Genomic DNA, 25,060 nt, shown 5'->3' with positions numbered 1-25,060 from the left:
GCTGTGCACAGGATTGCTCGGTGCGGTGAGTGAGGGTCACCGTCTAGTTGTGGTGCCCGGGCTTCTCATGGCCCTGGCTTCTCCTGTTGCGGTCACAGGCTCTGGGCATTTGGCTCAGCAGTTGCAGTTCATGGACTCTAGAGCTTGGACGAGGTAGGCTGCTGTGGCACACGGGCTTAGTTGCCCCTCAGCATTTGAACCTTCCTGGACCAGGATCAAACCCATGTCCCCTTCATTGGCAGCAGATTCTTAAATACTGGACCACTAGTGAAGTACGAAAATCAGTATTTTCAGAGGATTTAAGAATATATGTATCAATGCCTCGAGCAGATTTCCAGCAAAAGTATAGTATTTTAAAGTCAGCACATTAGCTCAGAAGAGCCAGTACAAAGCAGAATCAGAAATTCAAATGCATTTCTGAGTCATTGCTCCCAGCATCTCAATTATAGTTAGTAGGAATTGCTTTGATTTACTCAGATTTTTATTTAATATAGCAATTAAAATAAAGTGCTGTGTTTTCCGACTTTCTGGGCAGCTTTTGTTTTGCATTATCAGCCTGTCTTTTATCTCTGCACTCACTCTGTGAAGTCTTATTACTGAGAAGTTTGATCATAGGAGGTGATGGACTCTACAGGGGAAAGGACTACATTGAGAAGGAGGAAGAAGTGGAGAGAGGGACTTTAGTTGGCTTTTCCCTCCCTTTGGTTTAAAATATAGAAGGATTTCTACTATTCTATGCATAGCACAGAAAGAGCCAACATATGTAGGAAGTTATTAAATAGTACAAATTTTCTTATAAACAACTTAATGTATATCCTTATTCTAAAAATGTAGTCTTTTCCTCCCTGAAATCACAATAAAAAGAGAATTAATTGGAAAGTTTGGCAAAGTAAATAAGGTAGAGTCATAGAAAAGGTTTTTATTCTTGCATATAAAATTTTACATGTATATTTAAAAGGATAATGTAGTTTTAAAAGAGAAAGGAAAAAAGAAAAAATAAGGGCATTATAATTTTAAATTTAACTTTTTATTTTGAAATAATTATAAATTCACATGCAGCTGTTAAAAAAAAATAGAGGGATGCCCTTTACAAATTCCTCCAATTATAATATCTTGCAAGACTATGTGTGCATTGAATTTTGATATATTATAGAATACATCCGTTGGATCATCAAAAAAAAGCCAGAGAGTTCCAGAAAAACATCAACTTCTACTTTATTGACTATGCCAAAGCCTTTGACTGTGTGGATCACAACAAACTGTGGAAAATTCTTAAAGAGATGGGAATACCAGACCACCTGACCTACCTCCTGAGAAATCTGTATGCAGGTCAGGAAGCAACAGTTAGAGCTAGACGTAGAACAACAGACTGGTTCCAAATAGGGAAAGGTGTACATCAAGCCTGTATATTGTCACCCTGCTTATTTAACTTACATGCAGAGTACATCATGAGAAATGCTGGACTGGATGAAGCACAAGCTGGAATCAAGGTTGCTGGGAGAAACATCAATATGCAGATACGCAGATGACACCACCCTTATGGCAGAAAGTGAAGAAGAACTAAAGAGCCTCTTGATGAAAGTGAAACAGGAGAGTGAAAAAGCTCAACATTCAGAAAACTAAGATCATGGCATCTGGTCCCATCACTTCATGGCAAATAGATGGGGAAACAGTGGAAACATTGAGAGACTTTACTTTTCTGGGCTCCATAATCACTGCAGATGGTGATTGCAGCCATGAAATTAAAAGTCACTTGCTCCTTGGAAGAAAAGGTAAGACCAACCTAGACAGCATATTCAAAAGCAGAGACATTACTTTGCCAATAAAGGTCCGTCTAGTCAAAGCTATTGGAGAAGGCCATGGCAACCCACTTACAGTACTCTTGCCTGGAAAATCCCATGGACAGAGGAGCCTGGTAGGCTGCAGTCCATGGAGTCGCGAAGAATCGGACACGACTGAGAGACTTCACTTTCACTTTTCACTTTCATGCATTGGAAAAGGATATGGCAACCCACTCCAATGTTCTTGCCTGGAGAATCCCAGGGACAGGGTATCTATATGGGGTCGCACAGAGTCGGACACAACTGAAGCGACTTAGCAGCAGTAGAAGCAGCAGTCAAAGCTATAGTTTTTCCAGTAGTCATGTATGGATGTGAGAGTTGGACCATAAAGAAAGCTGAGTGCTGAAGAACTGATGCTTTTGAACTGTGGTGTTGGAGAAGACTCTTGAGAGTCCCTTGGACTGCAAGGAGATCCAACCAGTCCACTCTGAAGGAGATCAGCCCTGGGATTTCATTGGAAGGACTGATGCTGAAGCTGAAGCTCCAATACTTTGGCCACCTGATGCAACAAACTGACTCACTGGAAAATACTCTGATGCTGGGAAAGATTGAAGGCGGGAGGAGAAGGGGATGACAGAGGATGAGATGGTTGGATGGCATCACTGACTCAATGGACTTGAGTTTGAGTAAACTCCGGGAGTTGGTGATGGACAGGGAGGCTGGCGTGCTGCAGTCCATTGGGTTGCAAAGAGTTGGACACGACTGAGCGACTGATCTGAACTGAACTGAACTGATAGAACATATGAATGGAGTATGGTGATTGCTTGCATAAATAAGACATGTCTATGAAAAATTAATATCTTGATTCTACTTAGTTCAGGGAAATTTCATGGACGAGATGAGGTTGAGGTTTAAGAAAGTTATGGTTAGTGAACTAAGGTGGAATATGTTTGAGGCCTAGAATACAATCTGAAAAATTTGGAAGTTAACAGATACACGAAGAGTAACTGGGAGTTTCTATGAGACTAGAATTATCCTAATGCCAAAACCAAACAAGAAAAGAAAACTATGGTCCAGTATCTCTCATGAAGAGGGAAGCAAAAATCACCAACAAAATATTAGCAAATCAAATTTTAAAATGTATAAAAAGGATTATACATTATAACTGAGTGGGATTTATCCCAGGTATGCAGTAACAGTTCAATATTCAAAAATCAGTTAATATAATCCAACACATCAGTGGGCTTCCCTTGTGGCTCAGCTGGTAAAGAATCCACCTGCAATGTGGGAGACCTGGTTTCAAAACTTGGGATGGGAAGATCCCCTGGAGAAGGGAAATGTTACCTACTCCAGTATTCTGGCCTAGAGAATTTCATGGACTGTATAGTCCATGGGGTCGCAGAGAGTTGGACATGACTGGGTGACTTTCACTATCACATCAACAGATTAAAAAAGGAAAAAAAAATCATATGATCATATGATAGATACAGAAAAAGCACTTGTCAAAATCCAATGTTGAGGAATTGATGTTTTGAATTGTGGTCTTGAGAGTCCCTTGAGAGTCTTGTAGTGAAGACTCTCTCTTGAGAGTCCCTTGGACAGCAAGGACATCCAACCAGTCCATCCTAAAGGAAATCAGTCCTGAATATTCATTGGAAGGACTGATGCTAAAGCTGAAACTCCAATACACTGGCCACCTGATGTGAAGAACTGATCATTGAAAAAAACCTGGATGCTGGGAAAGATTGAAGGCAGGAGGAGAAGGGGATGACAGATGATGAGAGGGTTGGAAGGCATCACCGACTTAATGGACTTGAGTTTGAGTAAACTCCGGGAGTTGGTGATGGACAGGGAGGCCTGGCGTGCTGCAATCCATGGGGTTGCAAAGGGTCAGACACGACTGAGCGACTGAACTGAACTGAACTGAATGTCCATTCATGATTTAAAAAAAACCTCTCAATAAACTAGGAATAGAGAGGTATTTCTTCAACTTGATAAAGAATATCTACAAAAAACCTACAGCTAACTTAATGGTGAGAAGCTTGAAGCATATTTACTAAGATCAGGTACAAGGCAAGAGATTGTTCCCTCTTATCTCACATTTTCCATGTTGTACTGGAAGTTGTAGCTACTGCACTAAGACAAAGGAAATGAAGGATATACAGCTTGGGAAGGAAGACATAAAACTGTCTTTGCTCATAGATTACACTACTGTCTATGTCGAAATACAAAATAATCAACCAAAAATCCTCCTGGAACTAATAAGTGATTACAACAAGATTGCAGGTTACACAGTTAAGAGACAAAAGTTAATTGCTTTTCTACATACCAGCAATGAACAAGTGGAATTTGAAATTAGAAACACAATACCATTCACATTAGCATTCCACAAATGAAATATTTAGATATAAATCTAACAATATATGTACAAGACCTGTACAAGGAAAACTAAAAATTCTAATGAGCAAAGTCAAAGAACTAAATAAATGGAAAGACAGTCCATGTTCACGGATTGGAAAACTTGATATTATCAAGATGTCAGTTCCTCCCAACTTGATCTATAGATTCAATGCAATCCTAATCAAAATCCCAACAGTTCTTTTGTGGATATTGATAAACTGATTCCAAAGTTTATATAGTTTATATGAAGAGACAAAAGACCCAGAATAGCCAACACAATATTAAAAGAGAACAAAGTTGGAATACCTACACCATCTGACTTCAAGACTTACCATTAACCTACAGTAAATCAAGATAGTATGGTATTGGTAAAAGAGCAGACAAACAGATTAATAGCCCAGAAGTAGAGTCACACAAAGATAGTTAACTTATCTTGGAGAATGGAATAAAGGAAATACAATGGAGCAAAGATAGTCTTCTCAACAAGTGGTGCAGAAACAACTGGACATCCATGTGTAAAGAAATGAATCTAAACGCAGAGTTTACCCTCTTCACAAATTTAACAAAATGGATCACAGAACTAAAAGTAAAATGCAAAACTAAGAAAAACACCTCACATAGGAAAAAACCAGATGACTTTGAGTGTAGCAATGACTGTTTAGGTACATCAACAAAGGCGTGATCCATGAAAGAAATAGTTGATAAGTTGGACTTGATTAAAATTAAAAAACCATGAAAGAGCAGGAGAATGAGAAGACAATCCATAGACTAGGAAAAATATTCTCAAAGACACATCTGGCAAAGGACTATTAATCAAATATCAAAGAACTGTTAAAACTCAGTAACAGAAAAACAAACAATCCATTTAAAAAATGAGCCAAAAATATTAATGGACACCTCGCCAAAGAAGATCTCTGGATGACAAATAAGCATATGAAAAAATGCTTCACATCGTATGTTACTGGGGAAATGCAAATTAAAGCAATGAGACACCATTAGAATGGCCAAAATCCAGAATACTGATATTACTAAATGCTTGTGAGAATATGAAGCAACAGCAACTCTCAATCATTGCTGGTAGAAATGCAAAACTGTACATTCACTTTGGAAGACAATTTGGTGGTTTCTTACAAAACTCAACATCTTGTTACCATATGATCAAGCAGTCACGTGTCTTGGTTTTCACCCAAGTGGACTCAAAAGTCATGTCCACACAAAACTGCACAATGTTATTGTAGCAGCTGTATATTCATAATTGTCAAAGCTTGGAGCAACCATGATGCCCTTCGGTAGGTGAATGGATAAACAGACTGTGGTGCATCCAAACAATGGAATACTGTTCAGTCCTAAAAGAAAATGAGCTATCACGCCATGAAAAGACGAGAAGGAATCCTAAAGACATATTACTAAGTGAAAGACGTCAATCTGAAAAGACTACATACTGTGTGATTACAACTGTAGGACCTTCTGGGAATAAGAGAGGATTTTTAGGCAGTAAAAGTACTCTCCACAATACCACAATGACACGTCATTGTACATTTGTAAAATTCCATGTGTGTGTACATGTGCTAAGTAGCTTCAGTTGTGTCAGAATCTGCAACACTATGGACCATAGCCGGTCAGGCTCCTCTGCGGATGGGACAACACTAAAAGGGAACCATCATGTGAACTGTGGACTTTGGGTCGTAACGATATATCAGTGTGCTAATATTCATCAGTTGTAACAAAACTAACACTCTAGTGGCGGATATTGATGATGCGGAAAATTATACATGGTGTCAGGCCAATACAGGAAATCTTCCCTCAACTTTGCTATGAACCAAAAGTGCTCCAAAAAAATGTCTTTAAAAAAAGAGTAGCTGGATGATTAAAAAAAAAAAAAACAGGAGGGGAAAAAATTGCATGGTTGCCTGTTAAAAATGAATGACTTATTTTTGGCAACAGTTAAAGTCTTTTAGTGGAGGTGACAGCTAGAGAGGACAATTTTGACAAGACGCTTCTATGACATTTCAAAATTCATGACAAAAAAATTTGCTCACCTATGATTTCCTCTATTTGTTATGTAGGCAAAGTTTTAACAAATAGCTTTGAGAACTCTAATTTATCTACCTATCGATCTATAAGGGCTTCCCTGGTGGCTATATATCGATCTATAAATGAAATATATAAATAAGATATATATATAAATGATATATGTATCGATCTATAAGTGAAAACTGGGTCTATTTTAAATAATTATCAGATAAAATATTTCTGTCTTGGTTCTTTTATCTTGTTTTTCAGTGAATTATCATGATCATAATTCTGTTCTTTGTTCAGTTAGATTGGTAAAATTTCATTACATGTGATTGTCTAAAATCCTCTTAAGGAGAAGTGGGTGTCTAAGAGCTGAGCTGGGTGGGGATTAGGGAGGAGGTTCAGACAGAACTAAGGTAATCTCAGGGCTTCCTTGGTGGCTAAGTTGGTAAAGAATCTGCCTGCAATGCAGGAGACCTGGGATCGATACCTGGAGAAGAAAATAGCTACCCACTCCAGTATTCTTACCTGGAGAATTCCATATTGCAGCCTGGCAGGCTGCAATCCATGGGGTCACAAAGGTCAGACATGACTGAATGAAGAGTATGGTGGTGGTTTTAGAAGGGTAATCTCAGAGAGTGCATCCAAGGAACAAAACTAAAATTGAGAGACAGGCAGGCTGTCCAGCGGGTTTGCTACACAGCCTCTGTGCTCTGTATAACTCCTGGGAGCAGCTTTCATCTAAAGAGCCATCCAAGGGCTGCATATTGAGGTAGAGCCCAGCTTTGAGGGGTCAAGGCAGACACCAGTTATGTCAAACCAGAAACCTCAGATGAGAGGACAATCTTCAGAAATTCCCAGAACATGTGCTGAAGCTGCAGTCCCTTTCATGTAGGCCAGCAATGGACTCATTCTGGTAAGGAGGGAGTCCTTACAAATATGGCCACTTGGGACTTTCCTGGAGGTCCAGTGGTTAAGACTCCATGGTTCCACTCCAGAGATCGGTTTGATCCCTAGTTGAGGAACTAGGATCCCGCATGCCACATAGCATGGCCAAAATAAATAAATAGATACTTTAAAAAAATACAGCAAACTCCAAAGGAAAATAAAAATCATTCATCAAACTAAAATGTAGTAACTACAACTTAAAATTCACAGGACAGCAACTGAGCCATGACCATCTTTTTGCTGTGTGCATGCTTAGTCACTCAGTCATGTCCGACTCTTTGTGACCCTACAGACCATAGCCTGCCAGTCTCCTCTGTCCATGGGATTCTCCAGGCAAGAATACTGGAGTGGGTTGCCATGCCCACCTCTGGGGGATCTTCCTGACCCAGGGATAGAATGCACGTCTCTTACACCTCCTACATTGGCATGCAGGTTTTTTACCACTAGCACCGCCTGGGAGGCCCACATACAGATTTCCATGGCGTTGCCATATTTGAACAGTATTTTTATTACCATCATGCAATTTACATCCTCCTCCTCCCTGGCTCCTTTCAGAGATGATTTGATCTACTCTATGTTCTCTCCTTATGCATAAGCTTCTCTATCAGGGTTGATGCCATAATTTAAGCTATAGCAGCTTCACTCAGGGGGAGGACAGGAGCAGGAAGCTGAATTCCCTGGGCCCCGTGGTCCCTTCCCTCTCTTGCACTTTGAAAACAAAGGGCAAGTTAAGGATTTGTCTTAATTCCTTGCCTTCTGTGCTCTCCTGTGGCAGGCCTTCCCTTGCCCACTTTGGACCCTGAAGGAGAGGCTTTTGGTAGGATGTCAGTGCAGTGTGTCACGGGCCACATGTGTCACACAGCACAACGCCACCACAACGTCTACACCTGCATGATAATGCTGGTAGGCACCATTTTCCACTTGAGGGCTCTCCATCCAGAGAGAGCTTGATATTGTTCTCAAATGTATGGTCCTTCAATAAAGAAAATAAAATATTTCTCCATTTAAATTAGTACTTGTTATTTGTGGTTTAAAATAAAACATGTAAATAAACTTTTTTGGGGGAAAAGTTTCCATAAGGAGATATATATATATATGTGGTATGATTACAGTATCATGAAATATTTGGGTATGTCCATGATGCTTTTGAACTGTGTTGTTGGAGAAGACTCTTGAGAGTCCTTTGGACTGCAAGGAGATTGGGTGTTCTTTGGAAGTACTGATGCTGAAGCTGAAACTCTAGTACTTTGGCCACCTCAAGTGAAAAGTTGACTCACTGGAAAAGACCCTGATGCTGGGAGGGATTGGGGGCAGGAGGAGAAGGGGATGACAGAGGATGAGATGGCTGGATGGCATCACCGACTTGATGGACAGGAGTGTGAGTGAACTCTGGGAGTTGGTGATGGACAGGGAGGCCTGGCGTGCTGCAATTCATGGGGCTGCAAAGAGTCGGACACGACTGAGTGACTGAACTGAATTGATATATGTCTAGGCAATAAACCAAAATATTTATTGTGCTTATTTCTAAGTGGTAAAGCTATACATGTTTATTTTCTTCTATATATTTTTTCAAATGAAAATTATTTACAAAATTGCTGCCAGAAAGAGTACCCCAATTCTAACAGGAAATTGCAACTGAGCTCTTGTCATTACAAAATGATTTGTCCTTTTTTCTTTTTTTTTTTTTCCTTTTTTCATAAAATACAAAAAGTCAAGTATAAGTTCACACAATTAGAGCAGATATGAACAAATCCAGAATAATTACACGTAACTTTCTTGTTACATAAATGAAAACAGACTAATGTGTATTCAAATATATACACATAAATAGAATATCCTTGGAAGGATAAAAAAAAGCTGCTAATGATGTTTGTCTCCAGAAAATGAAACTGAATAGCTGTAACATGTTATTGTGTCCTTGAGATCTTTGGTATTTTTGTATTATGTGAATTTCACAAATTAAAAAAAAAAAGTAAAAACATGTATTTAAATTTATCTGACTGTTCTTTTCAATCACTTCTTGGTCCTTTCCTTACACATAAAACTGTTTCCACTGTTAGGTTATTCCAGACAGTCATCTGTACCCTGATTCATTCAAGCAAGTTCACTCAGATAAGCACAGGGCTTTTCTCAGTTTTCAACCTCCTTCTTCCAATTTTCACTCTTATAAACTGATTTGCTTCTTCTGGGGCTGAAAAGACATGAATCAGCTGCCTAGAAAGAAGACATGGAGGGAGTACAATGTGGTGAAGAGTCTTCTCAGCAAGAGAAAAGACATCCATCAGATGACTTCCCAAAGTCCCTTCCAGCCTAACCTGTACATGTGAAATATTTATTTATGTTGCCTCTGGTTTAGCTAAGCATGGTTTGCAGATCATTTCCATAGTAACATGAAAACTATGTATTAATTTCTAAATTTTGACACCAATTAATGACAGGTGGCCTATGTGGAAAGTCCATGGTATTGAAACAGGACTGATACAGTGAATGTCCAAGGAAAAGGTGGTAAAGTTAATGAACTGGTGGTGTAAATTAACTACCTCAGTATGCAGATAGATTTAGAATGATTTAGATTTAGATTCAGAATCCTCTGAATCCTCTGAATTCCTAAACATGTATTTTACTTGCTGCTGCTGCTGCTAAGTCGCTTCAGTCGTGTCCAACTCTGTGCGACCCCATAGACGGCAGCCCACCAGGCTCCCCCATCCCTGGGATTCTCCAGGCAAGAACAGTGGAGTGGGTTGCCATTTCCTTCTCCAATGCATGAAAGTGAAAAGTGAAAGGGAAGTCGCTCAGTTAAGTCCGACTCTTAGCGACCCCATGGACTACAGCCTACCAGGCTCCTCCATCCATGGGATTTTCCAGGCAAGAGTACTGGAGTGGGGTGCCATTGCCTTCTCCGGTATTTTACTTAACCAAAGCTTAAAAGCATAATGAAGTGGGGGAAAGGTGGATCTGACATGAGAATTCTGAGAAACCTCCAACTGATTGCTATTATAACATTAGTGGAAAGGGCATAGACTACTGGACTGAAGCTAAATTCCACAAAGAGGAAATCAGAGAGCACTGAAAGACAACTACACGTTGGGAAGTGCCGGATGTGAAAAATCAACACGCTATAAACAATCCAGATAGAATGACAAAGGAAATATTAGTTAGAATTATGAGAATGGTAATTCAAAGTATTAAGAGTCAAAGTTAAACAAGCCAAGTAAATAAACATGTTACATAACAGAAACATTTTATTTTACGTGGTCTGAAGCACCAAGTCTTAGCATTGCTCCTAAGAGTTACATAGGAAGCAAAAAAATAAGACAACAGAAGTAAAAAACAAGCAAAAATTAAAGCTCATACCCAGGTGTACAGCTCAGGAATGGCATGTACACTGGCGGCACCAGTTTAATTCACCAGTGTAGCTGATGCTCTGAAAGTGAAGATGTTCTAAATAAATGTCTTATTCCATTTGATTCAAAAAAGATTATTAATTCAAAGGAAGGCATTTTCTTGTATATGTAGTCTCTTTTTTTGGTATTGATCATTAACTCATCAAGGGACAGAGCTTTGGTAAATTGTGTTTATTTTAAAACATGTTTCAGTCACACATGCTTTTATACATATTAAATACTTCAGAGTCAACTTAAAAAAGAGAAAGAAGTAAAGACAGAGAATATAGACAATTCTTTTAGGATCAAGAGAGAGTTTTTGTTTGTGTTTTTTAAGATAGCTGGTGATGGTGAGAAAAATCCATCCAATAGGCAGAGTAAAACCGATTACACAGGACAGAAAAAGGACACTGGCAGGACCAAAACTGAGAAGTAACCTTGAGAGGATAAAATCCTGTTAATAGAGAGGTTCTCCTTAATGAGAAGCAGGATCCACCAGCCAGGTTATATGAGTGGAGATGCAGGTAGGTTTAGACTTGTTGAAGAGTGTGTGCACCTTCTTATTGTGACTATTTTCCTCCATGAAATGATGGAAGACGACGCTAACTAAGAGTTAGAAGAAAAAAGAGGGTGTTTGAGGTGTGAGGAGCAAGAAGAAGATATGAAAGAGTCCTTTCAGAGACATTATGGGGGCCCCACTTGAAAAAAATGGTTATGAATTTTAAGAGAGATTGGTTCAGCTGCACTCGGTAAAGGTAGAAAGTACACAGACAATTGAACTTCGTTATAGGCAGCTTTTTTTTCAGGCAAGTAAATGAAAGAGAGCAAGAAAAGGGAATTGAATTCATCTGCAAGGAGTGATTTTACAGTGAAGGAGCCCGGAAACTACACCAGGTGTGGGCTTGATGAACACGTGAATAGGCAGGGGTGGGCCCAGTAGCTGAGGAGCCCTGGCAGCACTGCTGGAGAAATTGCTCTGGAAATTGCTGGAGACAGGACCAGTGGGAGTGAGCTGAAAGACAGGACATGGGGGTTAGAGAAAGGTAAGCTTGGAATTCTGGTTCAGAAGGCATGAAGTACTGGTATTGATGGTTGTAGGATGGGCCCCTGGAGAGAGCAGCTGAGATGGGGTTGAGGAAAGCTCATTGAATATAACGAACAAGTCAAAGAACTGAGTGAGAGGCTATGTGGATCATTTGCCAGAATGTTGAAATTACTGAAAATGGATGGCAAAATTAGGTATATATAGAGAGAAATTATGGAGACCGTGTGTTAGGTATAAAATTTTCTGAAGAATAGGAGTAAGGACTGGACCATAAGGGTCCAGATTCATAAAATTGTCTTCTAACATGAGAACTGCAAGAGGATTAAATCAGAATACTAATGAAGTGTTTGGATCAGGACCTGACAAATAGCAATACCTAATAAAAAAGTCATGAAGGAGGAAAATGAAAGATGACTCCGGGTGAAGGGAAAATGTTTTGCCTATTTGGCCTCTTTGCTTTATACATTGGCCTAAATTAAAAAAAAAAAAAAAAATTTTACATCAAAGGTCACCTTGATCTACACTGGTTTTCCCTGATTTTTAGACCAGATACTTTATCTGTTATTTCTGAGAAGAGTCTTTTGCTAAGAAATGTAAACTACCGGGGAAGAGGCTTAATAACTGATGTTAGAACAACTGACTTGCCATCTTTTTATAATCTGGGGTACATGTTAAGATGCCAAACCCAGAATCCACAAAGTTGGATATATCTGGCCACTTAAATATGGCAAAAACAAATGAATAAGCCTTAAAGAAGGTTTTGACTTTTTAACCTTGGTCAATGTTAGAAGGCAAAAGACAAACTGAGAAAATCAGCTGCCACACATATATAAAAGGAGCTTTTATAAAACAATAAGAAAAAGACAAGCCATAATTTTTTTTCAAAAGGGCAAAAGGATTAAAAAGAAGCAGCTGATGAATATATACTTGTCAGAAGAAACCAAAGGTACCTGGTCTTCACTGTGGTTTATAAACCAATAATGCTCAGCTGTAAAGATGATGCAGCCGCATACCAGCTCAAGCAATGTGTGTGGCAATGAAAATTAGAACACTGTCAACTTGTTGGTTTTAAGTTGGCAATTTTTATCAAAATCCTAAGCATGCATATCCTTTGACTTAGCAATTCCACTCCTAAGAATTTATTCCAAGCAGATAAGGTGACAATACCCAAAACATGTGTGTTTCAGCATCAGTAATGGTAGAAAAACATTAAGAAGTGTTAGTGGTCATGAAAATAGATCCAACAGACTGCTGAATGTAACAAGCATATTACAAAATAGCATGTGTGGTTCTGATTATGTTTATCTATAAAATATATGTGTGTGTTTTGATATGCAAGTGTCCAAACTGATGTCTGAAAGGATGTTTCCAACCATGTAAATAGTGATTATTATTGAGTCATGGAATTCCTGATCATTTTTACATTCTGGTTTATGTTTTTGCATATTGTTGGAATTGCATGTGAGGACCACTTACCACCTTAGTGATTTTACATATATGTAAAAGAAAATTCTTGTACCTTTATTCTAATTCCCTGAAAAGACCTTGAATAAAGAGGATGAGAAACATTAACTTATAAACACCTCTAGTTTTGTCTTAGGCCAGTTCTGCCTAAGAGAAAATTGTTACCTTACATTCAAGTTCATTTCTATGCTTCATTTTACTTAGCTAATAGGCATAATTCAATTGAGCTCTCAACGTAGGGGAGAAAAAAAAAACCCACATAGTTTTCTCTTCTGAAAACTTGACCATCTTTAGATCAAATTAAGTGCTTTGTTCTTAAACTGCTTAAAAACTCAACCACTCAGAGTTTGTTGGCAGTTCCATGGGCATTCAAGAAAGAACACATAGAAATTTCAAAGTGGCAAAAACTGTGAATTTCCATTTCCGCATATCTTAGAATACAGTTTCCCTGATGCTGGGTGTCCCTGTGCTGACAGAATTCTGAGTCTGGTGATGACTTCTGCTGTCTTGAACCCAGGGCTTCAGGGGAAGTGCCCATTGCTCCTGCCATCGCAGCGGTAGAGGATAAGGATCCTCGGATACACTTGGGTTCTGTGATTTCCCGGTTCTGGTGATCCTATTTAGGATGGGGCTGGAGGGACCCTCAAAGTTGCATTTACCTGTTTATTTCTCAAGGGCTGAACCACTTCTCGAACGCACAGTTCTAGATCATTGAGATAGTCCTTTTCCGTCTGTATCAGCTCCTGGATGATTTTCGCACGCTTTGCCATCATTCTCTGAACCTGATGCTCATCCTCCTGAGTTAGGGTCTCAGCCGTGGAACACCCAGCCTGTGGCGTCATCTTTTCTGTTAAATGAAAATGTGTATTAATACACCTGAGACATTCTGTTAGGATTTCTTGTTTGTTTGTTACAAACATCCATCACTGCAGAATTATTGTTAGCAAGGAAGAAGGCTTAGGTGTCTTCACCTGTGTTCTTGGAAAGTGATGTGTAGATGTTCTCCTTCAGGCTGGAATGCTGTGAAACTGTGAGCAGGAGTGGGGTTTCAGAATGAATATTTCTAACAAGTCAGTTAAAAAATACTTGACATGTCTTGTCTTTAAAATACCCCATTACTATTATAATAGGTTATAAACCTGATCTTCAGCTAGAGGTAAAAATGTATAAAATCATAGTACAGAACTTCTCGACACATTTCCTTTTAAATCAAGGGAAGATTTTTTAATTTGCAAATGGAACACTTTCCAATTTTGTATCTATTAAAAATAATTGTCCCTCATTCTCAGTAGGTGGTATGCAAATCTCCATAATATGGAAAACAATTACATGTGATTGAGATTTGTCTTTCAGTTCACAATCAGAATCCATGAGGAGTGAGGCAGTGGTAGGTTAAATAAATTTCAACCAAGATTTCTTATGCCTCATCTTCAATACTATGCATATCTTGTTGCAAAAATTTTGAACTGCCAAATGGAAATATTTGATGAAAAAATCACAGTGCTCAGGAGATGTTGAAATAAGTGGGAAGGCTCACATGTAGCCAGGGTTTTATAGAAGGTATACTGTGAGCAAGCTAAATATCTTCAAGGATGAGTTTCCCACAGTGATGTAAAATTTTGGAAGCCACAAACTAGGTCACAGATGAAATCAGAGCAGTGATAGATAGTGGGGCAGTAAGTGTGTGTGTCTGTAAATGAATTCGCTTCAGACTTGAAGTCATTACAAGCTTAATTTTCATCATAGTCTCTGTAGTTGCAGAAGTAACTTTATTTCCTTTAAAACCAATATGATTCCAGTAACTGATAAGTTAGACCTTTTTAGGGCTTCCCAGGTGGCATTAGTGGTAAAGAACCTGCCTCCCAATGCAGGAAACTTCAAGAGATATGGGTTTGATCCTTGGGTGGGGAAGATTCCCTGGAAGAGGGCATGGCAACCCACTCCAGTGTTCTTTGCCTGGAGAATCCCATGGCCAGAGGAGCCTAGTGGGCTATGGCCCATAGAGTTGCAGGGTCTTCTCTTGGCTGATTCCAGAAAGAGCCAAGACAACTGAAGAAATATAATAGCTGAGCTAATGATTCCATGTAAAGAGAGATGCCCCAAGAATGTGAAGAGACACAAGAAGTATTGCGCACTCATTTCTCTCTTGCTCAGTAATTTCAGGAGTCCAGGCAGAGGCTGGAATGATGCTGTGAAGGTAATTCCATCATTAGTTTGAAAGGTGTACTAGTTTGGTTTTTGGACAATCCTGACTTGAAGGTGAATATGCTTCTGGGTCATTTGCCTGGAGACTATTCTTCCTTTATCAGGAAAGAAGGATTTGACAAATATCATCTAAGAGCACATGGTTTTACAAAGCTTGGGCCATTCAGTGCTAGAGAAATAATCTATATCAGTTATTGAAGGAGAGAATCGTGGAAGGAGCTTTCATATCTTGAAGCAAATTTTGAGAATTTGGGGGTGCTTGATAATTTATAGTACTCTTATTGGAAGGTATAAAAATCTTGTCTTTCAGCACCCCAGATTCGAAGGAAAAGTTATAGTGAGATGTCAGTATTGTGAAGTATTTTGGATATAAAAGAGAAGGGCAGGGCAGGAGGTGAGGAGATATGCAGTGAGCAGATTGTATTTGTAACCTGACCTTGTGACTTTTGTGAGCCTCCTTTTGACTGATCCTTTTAAAAGCTGGGGGGTTGGAAGTCAAAGGGCAAAGGGGAATAATGGGGGTTCAAATAATCAGTCAGTTTTGGGGGACTAGCTAAGAGAAGGGAGTCTTTTCTGATTTTTGGCCAAGAAATATTCTAAAAATACATTCTCAGGTTCTTGTTAGTTCTGGAACTCAATTACTACATCAATTTAATTTGCTTTACCAATTTCTCCAGTTGCTGCACTTTAAATGTACAATCCTAGATTTATTAATTAAAAATTATATGTTCTAATCCTGCACGGTATCTTATTCAAAACCAAGTTAGGAGGTCACAGTGGTGGAAATAGTGTTAGTCAAGATATTTAACTTCAGAAACTTTTCTGTTCAGGTATAAAAACTTTCTGAGAGAATTCAGAGTGGCGTGATCTTGTGAGCTATCTTGTTTGCTCTTTTGACTCAAGTTTATTGTGGGAACAAAGACTTACATCATTTTCCCATCCAGTCTCTAAACACAGTCTACGTCGGCATTTCTTTAACCAACAAACTCTTCATGATACACTGTGAGCACAAGCTTTGTTGTTATAAGGTCCTTCTTGACCTTTAAAACTTTTATCTTTTAGTTATACAGTGTTTTTACATATACTGTGTTTTTATATAAAACTATTTGTAACACATGAATACAACCAACTTAGATTACCAAGTCAGCAGTCAGCTATAATAATCTTTTATTTCTAGATAAAGCCACAGAGGAGCTGAATATTTAGGAAAGAAGGAAAAATAAAACTTCCAAAATGACTATTTTCCAGGAGCTAGCATAAACTAAAAGATTGTGCCAAAACTAAAGGGAGATGGAAGCTAAAAGAACATTTAGATAGTCTTGAAACTTAAGCAGCGGTCCAGTGGTTAAGACTTTTTGCCTTTCAGCACAGGGAGTATGGGTTCAATCCCTGCTTAGGGAGTTGGGATCCTGCATGTTTTGTGATAAAAGACCAAAACACAAAACAATAGAAGCAATATTGTAGCAAATTCAATAAAGACTTTAAAAATGGCCAACAGAAAAAAAAAAAAAAAAGAAAGAAAAAAACCCCAAACCAAAAAAAACCCATTTAGTTTGTTTTAACCAGAATTCTGCTACCATGCATGAAAACTGTAACATGTAAATGATCCTCAACTCCAGCCTCTTTCTTTCACCCTCAACTTTTATTTTTCCAGCAGTGATGATGAATTTTCACTATTCTAGCCACAAATTTCATGAGGAACATATGTGGAAATTCTTGGCCAAGGAAGTGTATGTAAAAGGATTTTGCAGCAGTTTGGGGAAACGATAATCGGACTTAAGATCGGCTTTGCGACTCTTCACAGAGGAAACTTGGTGGATAAAAAAAATAGTTAACTTTACAGAGCCTCAGTTTCTTCATCTGTAAACTAGGAGCAAAAACCATCACATTAAATGAGCAATGGTATATGGAAGTTCCATAGGGTCTTTAAAACCATATTAATGTTAGTTATTTCCAGACACGGGAATAATAGGCTTCCTTTTTCTCTACTCTTGACCTTTTCCACCACCTAGGGCAAATAATGATCTCATTATTTTATAGTTATCAACTTGTCAGAAAAATGTATGACTTGAAGTGGGTGGACAGCTATGTTCAGATGGGAAAGAAGGAGAAATAGGGACATGGCTCGCGGAGGAAATTGAGACTAGAGCTAACGTTTGGAATCCTGCGTAGCTTTCCTGGGTTAGCTGTGTGCGTGGGGAGAACCCTCATCTTTTTGAGGGATGAAAAAGCCCCCAAAGGTTGCTTGTGTGCGGCATGGTTGAGGAGGTTGATGACAGTCTTCTCTGATAGCCCATGTTTTGCTTAGAGTTTGTGTGCGCTCTTTCTGCTTTGCTATTGTTGCTGTTGCTATTGCTGCTGCTGTTATCGGGGTGATTGGAAGGAGAGGTAAGTAGTTTTTTCAAGCTATACAATTATATTTTTGAGGTTAAGTGCCTAGACTTTGTGCCAGACTTCCTGGGTTCAAATTCCACCTCTAACATTAGATCTGTGACCTTGAACAAGTTATTTAAATCTCTGTGCACCAGTCTCCTCATCTGTAAGTTAAGTGATTGTGAGGATGAAATGAGTTAATGTTTGTTAAATACAATAGTGTCTTTAAAATAGTAGATACTCGGTAAATGTTTGCTATTATTATTAGAGGCAATTCCTGTTTATTAGCTATAATATAGTTTTCCCTGTATTTTTAGCTGTATTCTAATTTAGTGTGTAACCTCCTTAAAATATTTTCATGCACATGTAAATGTACATACAGAAGTCATAATAGATATTTTTTGGTGAGCATATTATATGTGTGTATATATATGTATATATACACACATATATTCATGTACATACATATATCTTTATTCTTTACAATAACAGTATGATCATCAGACACTGCCATTTATTTGCCTGAGCAATATTTAGTCTCCCACTTGTTAAAAATAAATTGAACTCTGAATAGATAAAAATGTTTACTTCTTAGATTCTTTTTCAAACTATGTCTCATTTACGGCAAATAAGATGTTAAGCAGAAATCTCTGAGAGTGGTTTCAGGAGTTTTTAAAAAGCAAATTTGGCTGGGATTCTGCTTCTTCCATCCTCCACCCCTTATGGTTCTTGCCTTTTTTTATTGTCTGGAATGTGAATGTGAATCCTGGAGGGGCGGCAGCCATGATGGAACATGGAGTACTAGTCACAAAGATTAAATCTATACACAATGGACAGCAGTGTGTGGAAAGATGTGAAGTATCTCTTTACTCCTGGACTTCTTGTATGAGACACATAAATATCCATGTGTTAGGTCACATTTTTCTCTGTTCTTTTTAGGAAAGTTTATTCCTATGAGATAGATATTTTGGTATCTAGAAATTCGAGTGCTGCAAATAATGCAACCTATGTGAAACTGACCTAGCAGGGGAGGAAGGCTATCAGGAGGACATTTGTAGTCTGGAGAGTTGGTTACCATTAAAATCCAGTGGCAAAGTATTTGGTAAATGTGTATTTCTGCATGCCAAGACATATAATTAGGGAATTGGTAGAAAATTAAAATGTTAGCATGTTTTGATTCTTCCTTGTCACTTTCAACAAAAGCTTACTAATGAGATATGAACTCAGACCACAGCTAGCCAATCTACAAAAACAGATGGACGAAAACACCCAAAAAAGATATTCTGCTGGTGGCCTATAATTTAAATAGCCTGAAAGTCCCAAAATTGATTGAAAATGCCAACCACTGCCATTCTTAAAGGAAAGCCCAGGAAATAGCTTTAGCAGGAGATGAGAGTGATGCCTCAGGGCTTCCTCTTCCATGAAGAGTACTCTGCCGTTACAGAGAGGGAAAGCATACCAACCTGGATAAATTTTAATGGTATCTGAGAGACTGCCAGAGGCCATCAGGCTAGGGAAATTTTATTAATGCCAGATCCCACCTTCTTGGGCCTCATCCCTGAGTCTGACTCATGGTTCTCTACTAATACCCTGCTGCACTTCTGAATGGAGAGACTTCTGGGCTTTGGAAAGTATCTCTGGGCAGCAGTGGTCCTGACTTACCTCTTAATTATTGATATACTTTCTCCTGGTTTCTATAATCTGGATTCTTGCTCACTGTAATAGGCAGGAAATGGTCTTTCAAGGATGTCCACATCCTCGTCCTTGGAACTTGTGAGTATGTTACCTCACCCGGCAAAGGAGGCTTTGCTGATGTGACTAAGGTTACAGACTTTGAGAAGGGGACGTTATCCCGGATTATCCTGGTGGACCCAATCTAATCACATTCACCATTCAAAGAAGAAGAGAGCAGAGGATATGTGACGACTGTGAAGGACTTAACTCACCACTGCTGGTTTTTGAAGAGAGAGGAAGAGGGCCTAAGGGCCAAGGAACGTGAGTGGCCTTCGGAAGGTGAGAACAGGCCGCCAGGAAATAGGAACCAACAACCTGAAGAGTGAGGAATGGCTTTCCCTCTCAAACCTCCAGAAAGGAGCATGGCTCTATTGACACCTTGCTTTCAGCTGTGAGACTAGTAAGCAGAGACTCGAGACTTCCAACCTGCAGAAGCTGAGACAATATATTTGTGTTAAACTACTATATTTGTGGTGATTTGTTACAGAAGTGATAGGAAACCAGAATCACTAAATAATCTGACCCCTGAGAGATCAGTCTCTGTTTAGACTGCCCTTTTAAGAACATTGAACGACACGTTGTAAGATTCCTTCCAATTTTCCATGTTTATCACTGAGTATTCCTGAGCTACTTGTCCAAGATTGCCTGCATCCCAGTAGCGTGAGCTTTGATAATGAAATAGACATGAGATTGTCAGTTAGATGTTTTCTGTCAATACAGTTTTTCATTTTTCTTCAATGTCTTGGTTTCCAGTATAGGCCATAAAAACCACCCTTGGACCATAGGCACAGAATTGGACAGAAATTTTCTATTTGAGAGATATCAACAATAAAGCAGAGAGTCCCTGTGATCTGATGAATTATTGTCTTGAATTCATTTTAATAGTTTCCCAGAACAACCACACAGTGGCGCCAGTGGCGCAGTGGCTTCGAAGGTTACAGCGATGATAACAGAAAGAGAAGAAACGAACAACTATAGAGGAAAGCCACGCCGCTTCAGGTATATTCCACAGATCCTGAGAGTGAGTGAGTGAGTGAGTGAGTGAAGTCGCTCAGTCGTGTCCGACTCTCTGCGACCCCATGGACTGTAGCCTACCAGGCTCCTCCCTCCATGGGATTCTCCAGGCAAGAGGACTGGAGTGGGTTGCCATTTCCTTCTCCAGGGGATCTTCCCAACGCAGGGATCGAACCCGGGTCTCCCGCATTCCAGGCAGACGCTTTAACCTCTGAGCCACACAGATGGTGAAAAATGAATCCCGACTTGCTGGTAGAGACTCAGAGAGTTTACAAAACAACAGATAAAACATTTAAAGCTATTTAAATGAATGAAGAAGCCTTCAAAAATGGTTAAGAAGTCCTCTGAGGTCTGGAGTAAACTTGAAGCTCAGACCAGGGAATTAAGTTTGGAGGCTGCAACTACCAATTACCCTGGAGACATCTACAGACACTGGTGTCCTGGGAAGATGGGAACTCTGCGTGTTCACGATGAGGAGACAGGGCATGGTAGAGATGGGATCTGGGCGAGGTCTCTGGGCAGGGGGGGAGCCTGATTAGACAAACAGCATAAAGCCAGGAACAGAAAGGAAATACACCCAAGGAAAGGTGAACTGGTTCAATACAAATAATGCTCCAGTGGGAGAGACAGCAGTAAAAATTGTCTTGTCCATGGCTTTGAGTAATGATAGAAAAAAAAAAGCGGGGGCAGGAAGAAATGTTCCCTAATAATTCCAGAATAGTAATTGGCTCTCATGTGGGTTTGGGGCCTGGATTCAATGAATGTTTAACAAATGATTAAGGGCCTATTATAAGCCTGAAAGTGTTCCAGCAGTTAAGGGTACAGTAATTTTAAAAATATGTTTTTAAAAATCCCTTTTCTCATCAAGATACATTTTAGTGGAGGAAGAAGAATATAAGTAAGTTATTTAGTACACAAAAGGTAGTAAGCGGTATGGAGGAAAATACAGCCATAAGGGAGGTACTCAAAAGCTATGAAATTTTAAATAAGATGGCAGGGAAGTTCTCAAATTAAGCAAAGACTTGAAAGGGAACAAAGAGTAATGCATATATCTGACTCCTTCCTGGTCCTTGAACAGGCCATACATACTCTCACCTTAAAACTTTCCACTGGTTGCTTCCTCTGCTAAAAACTGTGTACCCTAGATACATTAATGACTGAAGTGGGTAGGTGGCTGAGAGGGAGGAGGAGATACCAGAGGAGAGAGCAATTTTTTAAGTATTTTAAACTTTTAAACATCTTTGTAGTGCTGCAGAAAATGTAAAGGCATTGATGTAATTTAGATATTTTTCAATTAAGAATACATGTCAAAATTTTGAGGCCAACTATTAAAATAATAAAAATACTATGTAAAGACATATTACCAACAAAGGGACAACAATTAGACTCATGCGTAGCTGCCTTTACATCAGCATTGCCACAAGCCGTGACATAGTACAGTAATGCCTTTAGAGAGCTGAGAGAAAAATAACTGAAATAACTGTCGACCTGCCTAGCAAAACCTTCTCAAAAATGACGGTAAAATAAGCACATTTTAGAAAAATAAGATCTTAGTTTACCACCAAAAGAGCCTCATTAAAAGTAATTCTAGATGTACCTTGCCCAGAAGGGTGGGAGCTTTCTAAGTGGCGTTAGTGTTACAGAACTTGCCTGCCAATGCAGGAGACATAAGAGATGTGGGTTGGATCCCTGGGTCAGGAAGATCCCCCGGAGGAGGGCATGGAAACCCACTCCAGTATTGCCTGGAGAATCCCATGGACCGAGGAGCCAGGCGGGCTACAGTCTGTGGGGTCGCAAAGAGTCGGACATGATAATAAAGTGACTTAGCATGCATGCATGTACACAGCACCGAGCCACCAGGGAAGCCCACTGAGAGGGCAGATGGTCCCAAAGGGGAGAAGGACGTGCAAAAAGGAATAGGATATAAATAAACAGGGAAAGATAAATCATATGGAATATTAATCTAGAAAGAAGGAATCTGAATAGGTGGAGAGGTTATGTTAGAACAGTAACCAATGAAACTGATAAAATTGTCTTATCTTTCTAGTTCAGAAATATTTAATCGCCTTTTATGTTTTACACATTGTAAAAAGGAGCACACCTAAATATATTATAGAGAAATTTTTAAACTCTAAAGAGAAACTCTTATAAGATTCCTGAGAGAAAAAAATTCAGGTGAGAGGAGGACTTGAATTAAATTTCATATGTGTAACGCTGGATGCTAGAATTCACTGGAATCAGGTATAAAGAATTCTGAGAAGAAAAGATTTTGATTTTTGCCCCCTTGTTATGTATTATTTATGTGAAAAGGCCACTACTTTCAAGTACAGGAGAATCTGGCAAATAGCCACCCTTGTAATCTCTGTGAAAACATTACTTTAGTAAGAGTACCAGTTAAGTGGAGATAGGACCCAAACATCTCAGTAGAGCAGGAGACGAAACAAGAGAGACTTCTTGTAGAGACTCAGTCTCTCCAAACTCCCAACAAAAATATTCAACAAGTAATAGGATATTGCTAGTTGGCTCCCGTCTATGGGGTCACACAGAGTCGGACACGACTGAAGCGACTTAGCAGCAGCAGCAGAAAGTTTAGCAGTATCAGTACTTTGAGGCTAGGAGTTCTCTGGAGAGAGAAGAGATGGGCAAAAATGCTCACTTTTGTGTCTAGAGAGAAAACAAGGCCTTGGAGGAGTTTGGATCAAAGACCGGAGGCCTACAGCTCCTGCTGCTGCCCAAAAGGGTCTGATATAAGTCCAGAAAGGCAACCTAAGGTGAGCAAATAGAGCTGGTATTTTATCAAGGCAGAACTAATGCAAGAGATAAAAGAGAACATCAATAAGTATGAGGGTAATGAGACTGAAACAGATGCAAATAGAACAGACACACAAATGACCTTATGAGTATATTAAATTTTTTCTCAAAATTTAACGTTTATTATAGTAACTTCAAAAAAAAGAAAAAGTTTCAATGTCAGAAGCAAGTCATGTTTCAAAGTACAAAATGGTTTGGATTTGGAGCACAAGACAATTTAAACAAAAGGGACCTTCTCCTCTTCAAAAAAAAGAAAAAAAAACTTTACAGGAGTTTAAAAAAATCACATAGAAAGGAAAGCTTATAAAAACGAGAACCTGATGTATAAACAGCATAACTGTTTCAAATATTATACTGGTGATGGAATGACCTTCAGAGTTACTATATCCTTGTATCTCGCAGGAACTTGGACTGTACATCATGTACAGCACACATAACTAATGCACTTTAGCTTGGCTTCTTTCTATCATGTTCCATATGTGTGCTGCATCAAATTTCCTGGCAAAAATGTTATTTCAAGGTAATGTGTATAATAAAATGTTCTCTTGGTTTCACAACAATATTATTTCTCCTTTGACAGTATCATTAGAATAATACCCACATTGATTGATACTCACCTGCCAATTCAAATAGAAACATATGTTGTGGATAAAAATAGTCACACACACTTTCTCCCTCTTATAAAATATAAAGACTAAAGTGACTTCTCGGTGAAACTCAATATAAAACATCAAAAATATTACTGAATAAGCAGGGGATAATCTTAAGACTCATTTCTTATTTCAATAATTTCAATAATAATATTTTCCTCTTATACAAAAATATATTCTTTTTTCCCCTATCATTGCAGTAAATATAGATAACATGAAATTCACCATGTTAACTCTTTTTTTCAAGGGCATAGTTCAGCAACGTTAAGTGCATTCAGATTGTTGTATAACCATCACCACCGTCCTTCTCCAGAAGTTTGTCGTCTTCTCAAAGGGAAACCCACATCCATTAAACAGTAACTCCCCGTTTCCTCCTCCCCCAGCCACCATTCTACTTTTTGTCCAATGAATTTGGCTACTGTAGGTCCCTCATATAAGCAGACTCATAGAACTTTTTTTTATGAATGGTTTATTTCACTTAGCATAATGTCTTCAAGTTCATCTATGTATAGTAGATGTCAGAATGTTCTCCCTTTCTTTAGGCAAGAATATCCAATGGGAAAAAGTCACTCTCTTCAGCAAGTAGTGCGGGGAAAGTTCCACAGTCGCACGTAAATCAGTGAAGTTAGAACACACTCTCACACCATGCGCCAAAATAAACTCAAGATGGCTTAAAGACTTAAATATAAGACAAGACACTCTAAAACTCCAAAAGAGAACACAGGCAAAACATTCTCTGACAAATCACACCAATGTTTTCTTAGGGTAGTCTCCCAAGGCAATAGAAACAAAAACAAAAGATAAATGAGAGCTAACCAAACATATAAGCTTTTGCATAGCAAAGGAAAACCATTAAAAAATTTTTGAAAGATAACCTACAGAATGGGAGAAAATATTTGCATACAATGAGACAGACAAGGGCTTAGTATCTGATCAGCTCCAAAATATACGATGAGCTCATACAACCCCCCCCCAAAAAAAACTATCAGAAAATGGGCAGAAGACCTTAATAGACATTTCTCCAAAGAAGACATACAGATGGCCAGTAGGCATATGGAAAAATTGCTCAACTTTGCTAATTATTAGAAAATGCAAATCAAAGCTACGATGAATATCACCTCTCACCAGTCGCAATGACCATTATTAAAAAGTCTACAAATAACAAATGCTGAAGAAGGTGTGGAGAAAAGGAAACTCTCCTATGCTGTTGGTGGAAATGTAAGCTGGTACAGCCAG

At 38.9% G+C, this 25,060-nt stretch overlaps 2 protein-coding genes across 2 annotated transcripts in view; one reads left to right on the top strand and one right to left on the bottom strand.

Moving 5' to 3' along the window:
- The window catches only part of ARHGEF38 (Rho guanine nucleotide exchange factor 38), a 150,477-nt gene that overhangs the window by 87,503 nt on the left and 37,914 nt on the right, over positions 1-25,060 (bottom strand). Inside the window, exon 2 of the mRNA XM_055587875.1 lies at positions 13,697-13,884. Within this exon, the coding sequence (XP_055443850.1) occupies positions 13,697-13,884 (188 nt within the window). The remainder of the gene's footprint in view (positions 1-13,696; positions 13,885-25,060) is intronic.
- PPA2 (inorganic pyrophosphatase 2) overlaps positions 11,382-25,060 on the top strand; it is a 217,184-nt gene continuing 203,505 nt past the window's right edge. Inside the window, exon 1 of the mRNA XM_055587874.1 lies at positions 11,382-11,571. Coding sequence (XP_055443849.1) covers positions 11,555-11,571 — 17 coding nt within the window. The 5' untranslated portion in view covers positions 11,382-11,554. The remainder of the gene's footprint in view (positions 11,572-25,060) is intronic.

This window comes from Bubalus kerabau, chromosome 7 (genome assembly GCF_029407905.1).
Source record: "Bubalus kerabau isolate K-KA32 ecotype Philippines breed swamp buffalo chromosome 7, PCC_UOA_SB_1v2, whole genome shotgun sequence".
NCBI lineage: Eukaryota > Metazoa > Chordata > Mammalia > Artiodactyla > Bovidae > Bubalus > Bubalus kerabau.
The sequence above is the reverse complement of the archived record's forward strand: the minus strand, read 5'-3'. Positions and strand labels throughout refer to the sequence as shown.